Genomic DNA, 7,401 nt, shown 5'->3' with positions numbered 1-7,401 from the left:
CTCCTGACAGCACTTAATGCTTCCCCACCGCAGCCCCACAGGGCCAGCTCTGAGGGTAACATCCCATTTCACAGATGAGGAGCCCGACGGCCAGAGAGGCCCCAGGTCACCCAGCCTGGCTGGGGCCAAGCTGGGACTGGGATTCAGGCCTCTTTGGATTCTAAGTCCTGCCTCTGGGCATTCCTGCTCTGAGTTCACCACCTACCTCAAGACATTCATTCATTCATCAAGTGATTCACCAAGTTGCCAAAATCATCTGAAGAGATTAGGGGAGAGATTTCCCTAAACACAACAGACCCAGGTTCGAGTTTTATGACTCACATATGTGGTTTGAGGTGGGTGGCTGCTTCTTGCAGCCTCAGTTTCCTGCACCTGTAGGTTGATGACCTGGGGTAATGAGACACCCCCCTCGCCCCCCCCAAGGGGCTTAATTGGAGCCTACACACAGCAGGTGCTCAGGAGATGCCTGCTGAGTAGATGGCCTTTGCATCCTGCTCCCACCACCCAGCCTTACCTCCGTACTACCCCCACTTCCACTACCTCTCCTTGTGGCAAGAGGGTTCCTTGCTCCCTGGTAGTAGGGTAGTAGAGCTGAGGGCAGGGCAAGTGTCCTGAGCGGGCTGATCCTGCCATTTCTGCCATCGGCACAAGGGGGCAGTGGGTGCCCACAGTCAGCTTTCCTCTGCTGGCCCCCAGCACCCCTCACTCCATTCGGGAAGTTGAGACTTTGATGCCCCTGCCATCAGGTTGGCTTTTCCCACCACACTAGGGGACAGCGAGGTATCATGGTTCCCTGGCTACTGGACCCCTGCACCACTCTGCCTCATTCATTCTCTCATTGAGCACCTACTATATGCACAGCCCTATGCGGGGCAATGGGGACACAGCAATGAACAAGGCAGACAGGGATCCCTGGGTAGCGCAGTGGTTTGGCGCCTGCCTTTGGCCCAGGGCGCGATCCTGGAGACCCGGGATCGAATCCCACGTCGGGCTCCCAGTGCATGGAGCCTGCTTCTCCCTCTGCCTGTGTCTCTGCCTCTCTCTCTATCTCTGTGTGACTATCATAAATAAATAAAAAATTAAAAAAAAAAAAAAAAAGAACAAGGCAGACAAAATTCCTCGTGCTCATGGAGCTGACATCTGAGTGGGAGAGTAGGACACCATGGAACCAGGCAGTTACAACCCTAGCTGTGGTGGGGAACCTCGGAGGCTGGAGGCAGGAGGGCCTAGAGGAGCCCTTGAGCCACTTGGGCAGGGGAGGGAGGCAGTCAAGGAAGGCTTCCAAGAAGCATGAGACCTAAGAATGAATAGAGGTATGTTCAGGTAAAGAGCAGGGGAACCAGTGTTCCAGGCCAAGGGGATGGCCTGTGCCAAGGTCAGGAGGCAGCTGCCCCCACAAAGAAAGATAGGAAAGGACACTGTAATGCTGCATGGATTCAGATGGTGAGGTCCCGGAACAAGGACTGAGCAGCAGCTCAGGGGAATGGAGGAGAGAAAGGCCAGAAATAGATATTTGTGGAGTGCCAGCCCTGTGCTAGGTGCTGGGGACCCCTTGGAGATGGATAACTGGTCGCTTAGACCCAGTGTGATTACAGTTGTAATGGGGGATGCACAGGTAGCTGCAGGCGGCAGAGACGCCCCAGCTGAGATTTAAGGGATGGAGAAGGGGTCAAACAGAGAGAAGTGAATGGAACAGCATTCTAGGGGGTGGGAACAGCAGGGGGCATTGGTGCGAAGACAGATGATCTTCGGGGCCACTCCATCACTCACACGGAGAGTGGTTCAGCCCCTGGTCATCTCCTTAGCCCCACTCGCAGCCAACCCAGCCAGCTTCAACCGGGGCTGGGGCAGTCCCTCCTCCCTGGTACGTGGGCACTGCCCCCATACCCTACATGTGTTCCTCACTGCAGCCAGAGGAGGCCAAAGTCCCCTGCCAAGCTTGGCCTCTGTTTGAGCAGCTGCCAGGATCACCCTCGCCCCGCCTGGCTGAGTCAGGCCTGGCGTGCCCTGCAGAGGAACTGCCCCACCGATCAGGTCTGGTAGGCACTGGGCCGGTAGCAGGCTCCAGGCAGCTGGGGCAGGGCCTTTACTTGGAAGGATCTTAGAAGCAGCCTTTCTACCCAGACAGAGCTCGGAGTCACTGGGCTCATAGCCCCCAGCAGGCTTCTGGACGGAGGCAGATCCCCTGAAGGCCTGGACCTTGCTGCTCCCGGTGTCTGGGCTGCCACTTGACCACAAGTCCTCAGTGGAGGAGATGAGGAAATGGAGACTCAGAGAGGTTGAGAGATTGACCTTGAGTCCCACAGCCTGGCCTGGACTTGGACTCTGTTGGTATTTAGAAACAAAGCTTTCTGGGTCGGGCTCCCTCCGTAACAGGTCTGGAATCACAGATCTGATGCCTACTTGCCTGATTTCACCCTGCCTCTCTGGGCCTCCTTGTAAAAGTGGGGTGGTGATGGCACCCACACGTGGGAAGGGGAACAGCATGTGCGAAAAGGGAGCTGCGCTCTAGTGTTCAGAGGAGGTGGGCAGCTGGAGTCGGGGGGTGGGCGGAAGGTGACCAGGGCAGATCATGCAGCACCTCGTGGGCCCGGGGGGAGGACTTTGGCTTTTACCCTGAAGAAGGTGGGAGCCGTGGAGGATTTTAAGCAGAGGAGGGATGTGACCTGATTCAGGCGTTCCCTGTCTCTTTCTGGACACTGGAGGGAAAACAAACTGAGAGGGCTGAGGGCAGGAGCCAGGAGACCAGGTCTGAAGGGGTCTGGGCTGGAAGGAGGCAGAGCAGAGGAGAGAAACCCACCGATCTTTGCTTATCTCCATGTTTCTTGCCCAGCCTGGCTCCCAGAAGCCCAAAGGCGAGGCAGGGACTTTAGCCCAGGAGGCTGCTGGTTGGGGTGAGGGTGACATGGGGTGAGGCACAGCACAGTGATGGGCGGGGTTACACCTGGAGACTCCCAGGTCAAAGTGGCTGGACCACTCAGGCGAGTGCCAGTGTGTGGGCTACAGACAGATACACATGTCACCTGCCAGGCTGGGAACAGCCCTGCTGTGCCCTTAAGAGCTTGGGACTGAAAAAAAAAAAAGAGCTTGGGACTGAGTGGCAGGGTTAAGGGTTTCCCCGAAATCCAAGCCTCCAAGCCTCCCTCCGCTGGGCTCAGCATCTGACACTGCTCCACTTTGCTTAGTTGGGGCAAGTTCCTCTGCTTCTCTGGGGCTCAGTTTCCTCACATGTAAAAGGGAGGATAATGCTAACATCCATATGTGGGAAAAGGAGCAGCACATGCAAAAGCCCTAAGGAAGGGACGCCTGGGTGACTCAGTGGTTGAGCATCTGCCTTCGGCTCAGGGCCTGATCCCGGGGCTCTGGGATCGAGTCCTGCATCGGGCTCCCAAGAGGGAGAGCCTGCTTCTCCCTCTACCTCTCTCTCTCTGTGTCTCTCATGAATAAATAAATAAAATCTTAAAAAAAAAAAAAAAAGCCCTAAGGAAGAGCCGGGCCCTCCTATTATTCAGCCCCCAATTCTGCCTAGGACATTTTCTGACCAGGGCTGGAAGGGCCATCAGGGGGAGGAACCTGCCCATGCAAAGGCTTAGGGGTTAGGGGTGAGCAAGGGGTTGCACATCCAGAGCATGAGTGGAGGCTGGAGAATTCTCTAGACTGCTGCCCGGGAGCTGGGAGAGGGGCCACTGGGGAGAGATTTGAGACCACAAGTAAACCAAGACATCCCCACATCCTTTCTCCAGTGGAGGCACCCAAGCATCTCCAGCCCAGCTGGACCCCTTTGCTTCCCTCCTCCTGGACTGGGGCACATCCCACAGTGGCCTCAGAGACTCCCGTGATCACTCAGGCCTGGGCAAGCGTCTGATCACCTCTGTGCCTCAGTCCACCCACCTGTAAAATGGGGAAACGATGGTTCCTTCTGCGCCTGTGAATTGCAGGGCCATGCTTCATAAACGCTCCAGATTATACTTATTACGGATGATTGCGGGGGTTAATCAGAGGGCAGAAGGAGCATCCCCCGGAGTCTGACACCCCCGGCCTCGGTCCTGGCGCCTCCCATCCCCTGCCCCCTCCGGAGCCTCAGTTTCCCCGACCCCCCTCCCCTGTCCCCTCCGGAGCCTCAGTTTCCCCGGCCCCCCTCCCCTGTCCCCTCCGGAGCCTCAGTTTCCCCGGCTCCCCTCCCCGGCCCCCTCCGGAGCCTCAGTTTCCCCGGCCCCCCTCCCCTGTCCCCTCCGGTGCCTCAGTTTCCCCGGCCCCCCTCCCCTGTCCCCTCCGGAGCCTCAGTTTCCCCGGCCCCCCTCCCCTGTCCCCTCCGGAGCCTCAGTTTCCCCGGCCCCCCTCCCCGGCCCCCCTCCGGAGCCTCAGTTTCCCCGGCCCCCCTCCCCTGTCCCCTCCGGAGCCTCAGTTTCCCCGGCCCCCCTCCCCTGTCCCCTCCGGAGCCTCAGTTTCCCCGGCTCCCCTCCCCGGCCCCCCTCCGGAGCCTCAGTTTCCCCGGCTCCCCTCCCCGGCCCCCCTCCGGAGCCTCAGTTTCCCCGGCCCCCCTCCCCGGCCCCCCTCCGGAGCCTCAGTTTCCCCGGCCCCCCTCCCCGGCCCCCCTCCGGAGCCTCAGTTTCCCCCCCCTCACCCCAGGGGCGCGGAGGCAGCCCCGGGCCCCCGCGCCCCTCCGGCCGGCAGGGGCAGCACGGAGCCGCCCCGCACACCCGGAAGGGCCCCGCCTCCGGCCCCGGCCCCGCCCAGCCCGGGCGGCCCAGAGCCGGGAGGCGGCGGCGGCGGCGGCGGCGGCGGCGGGGACGGTGCGCGCGGCGGCGGCGGGGGGACGGGCGCGGCTCCATGGCGGCCGCCGAGCGCCGCGCCTTCGCGCACAAGATCAACAGGTAGCGCGGCTCGGGCCCCTCCCGCGCCCGCACGTGTCCGGGCCCCGCCCCGGGGCGGCCCGGCCCCCCCGCCCCGGCGCCCCGCACTCCAGCCCTTCGCCCGCGCGGGGTCGGCCCGGCCGGGGGTCGGGGCGGCGGGGGGCGGGGGCGCGGCGGGGCGGCGGCGGGGCGGCGGGTGCGATGGCGGCGGAGCCGAAGTCCGCCCCGGGCGCCGGGGGGACGCGCGGGGGCGTGTCCCGGGGGCCTTCCTGGAGGAGGCGGCGCCGGGAGAGCGGGTGCCCGGAGCGCCCCGCGTCGCCCCGCATCTCCGGGTCCTTCCCGGGGCCCCGAGCCCGGGGGCGCGCGAGCGGGAAGGGCCTGTGCCACCCCCCTCCCGCCGGGCGCCGGATGCGGGAACGCGGAGGGTGCCCCCGGAGGCCCTGGAGGCCCCTCGGGAAGGTCCCCCCCTCGCAGGGGCCCGCGCCCAGCTGTCTGGGGAGCAGGGGACAGCTGTGGCGGGCCCCCCGCCCCCAGCCCAGCTTCAGGCTCTCCCGGCACCGGCTGGACGCGCTGGAGAAGGATGGGTGACTGAATGGACCGAGTGGGGGCTGGGGACCCAACCAGCTGGTGGGCAGACGGGGGAGGGGACAGGCGCCAGGCGCTGGGGGATCCATTTCCGTGGCCACTGGAGATTGTAAGAGACTCAGCCTGGGAGGGGGAGGTCACACTAGGGCTGAAGAGCCTCTCCCCCTCTTTGCCTCCTTGGCCCGGCAGAGTCTGCCCAGGGGTCCTCTCCTCGGGGCACCTGTGCTGGCCAGGCTCAAGCGAAAGAGCACCCGTGTGTCCAGGGCTGGCCTGGTGGACGCACAAGAAAAGATCCCACCCTTGGGGGCAGATACAAAGGGGTGGACAGAGGAGTAGCACACTAAAGTAGATTATATATTAATGATAAGCGCCAGTGCTCAAGGCCCAGAAAGGAGATGGGGAGGATGGGGACCATTATAGATACAGGAGACAGATGAGGAAAGCCCAGATAATAAGGTGACTTGAGCAAAGTTCTGAAGGAGGTGAGGGAGGAGGCATCCATGTCGTATGGGGGGGGGGAAGCAATCCAAACACAGGGAAAGCAAGTGCAAAGGCCCTGAGGCAGAAGCAGGCAGAGTGTATTTACAGATGATCTGAGGAGGCCGGCCAGTCTGGAGCAGATGGTGCAGGGTCTTGTGGGTTGTGCGGAGGACTTTAACTTGTAACCTGAGTGAGGTGGGAGCCATGAAGAGTTCTGAACATAGGGGATGTGACCATGTGTCTGGAGCATTGTGGCCAGGCACTTTTTATGTTCTGTTATCCTTATGTCCCCCGATTGGTCTCTCTCTGTCTTGGACCTTTGGCATCTTTTCTTTGACACTCAGTCTCTGTGTCCTTGGGTCCTGGCTTCCACTCCAGTAAAAAAAAAAAAAAAGAGAGATCTTGGGTCCTGCCCTGGGGAACGGATAACTACAGAGCCCGGGGTAAGAAGAGCAGAGAATGATCCTGGGGCCCCAGTGAACCACAAGCAAATGGCTCAAGTCTTCCAGCCATCCCCTGCGAGGGCCTCCGGAGCAGCCTAGTGGACATCCAGGTGTCTACATGCTCGGATCTAGGCCTGTATTCATCTTTTCAATCATTTAGTCATTCGTGCCACAATGCCATATTGACCCAAATATTAAACAGTCCCCCAGCTTCTTAATGAACAGATTCTTTTAAAAAAACACTTTGGGGGGACAGCTTAAAAACTATAAACTCTTATAAACATAAATGACGTGGACAGACATTACTGTGTGCAGTAGAACTTGTCCATTTTTTTTTCACTTGTACTCTTTAAAATAAACCCAATCTGAATGGTGATAATGGCCAACGTGTATAATATGTTTACGGCATGCTGGTCCCCATCGGGAATGCCACTCGTTTAATTGTCACCAGAGCCTGTTGACATAGGTGTAACTGTAGAAAGCTGGACTCTACAGTGGTTAGGTCACTGTTGGATGTCTCTTCTGCGGAGGTGAGCCTGGTGTGTATGGGGGTGGGGTGGCCTCAGTGTTCAGAACAATCTCAGAAACCTTGTCTCTTGCTTCCTCATATATCCCCCATTCTTCCCGGTGTCTGGTAGCAGCATTTTCATTCGACCCCCCAGCTGTCTGATGCGGGGCAGGTAGCATTTCTTACTTAGGGATCCTGGGATCAAGCCCTACATTGGGCTCCCTGGTCAGCAGGGAGCCTGCTTCTCCTCCCTCCGCAGCTTCCCCTGCTCGTGCTCTCTCTCTCTCTCTTTCTCTCAAATCTTTTTTTTTCTTTCTTTCTCTCAAATCTTACACAAATATGATAAATAAATAAAAGCTTTAAAAAAGAAATCCAACAACAACAACAAAACAACAAATGGCAAGGAAAAAGTCTCTTGGGTCAAGACAAAGTCTCTATCTCCAGGGCCACCCGACCCAGCCGCCCCTCTTGATCCTGCACCTAGTTCTGTCCCTCAGGGAACTGCCATGCTGAGGGTGGCTCCCATCCCTTC

At 59.6% G+C, this 7,401-nt stretch overlaps 1 protein-coding gene across 5 annotated transcripts in view; it reads left to right on the top strand.

Moving 5' to 3' along the window:
* Window positions 1-4,770: 4,770 nt before the first annotated feature.
* DOCK6 (dedicator of cytokinesis 6) overlaps window positions 4,771-7,401 on the top strand; it is a 42,734-nt gene continuing 40,103 nt past the window's right edge. For all 5 annotated transcript variants that reach the window (XM_041760756.1, XM_041760755.1, XM_041760754.1 and 2 more), the window contains exon 1: window positions 4,771-4,874. In XM_041760756.1, the coding sequence (XP_041616690.1) occupies window positions 4,831-4,874 (44 nt within the window). In that variant the 5' untranslated portion in view covers window positions 4,771-4,830. The remainder of the gene's footprint in view (window positions 4,875-7,401) is intronic.

The sequence above is a fragment of the Vulpes lagopus genome, chromosome 7 (genome assembly GCF_018345385.1).
Source record: "Vulpes lagopus strain Blue_001 chromosome 7, ASM1834538v1, whole genome shotgun sequence".
Lineage (NCBI taxonomy): Eukaryota > Metazoa > Chordata > Mammalia > Carnivora > Canidae > Vulpes > Vulpes lagopus.
The sequence above is the reverse complement of the archived record's forward strand: the minus strand, read 5'-3'. Positions and strand labels throughout refer to the sequence as shown.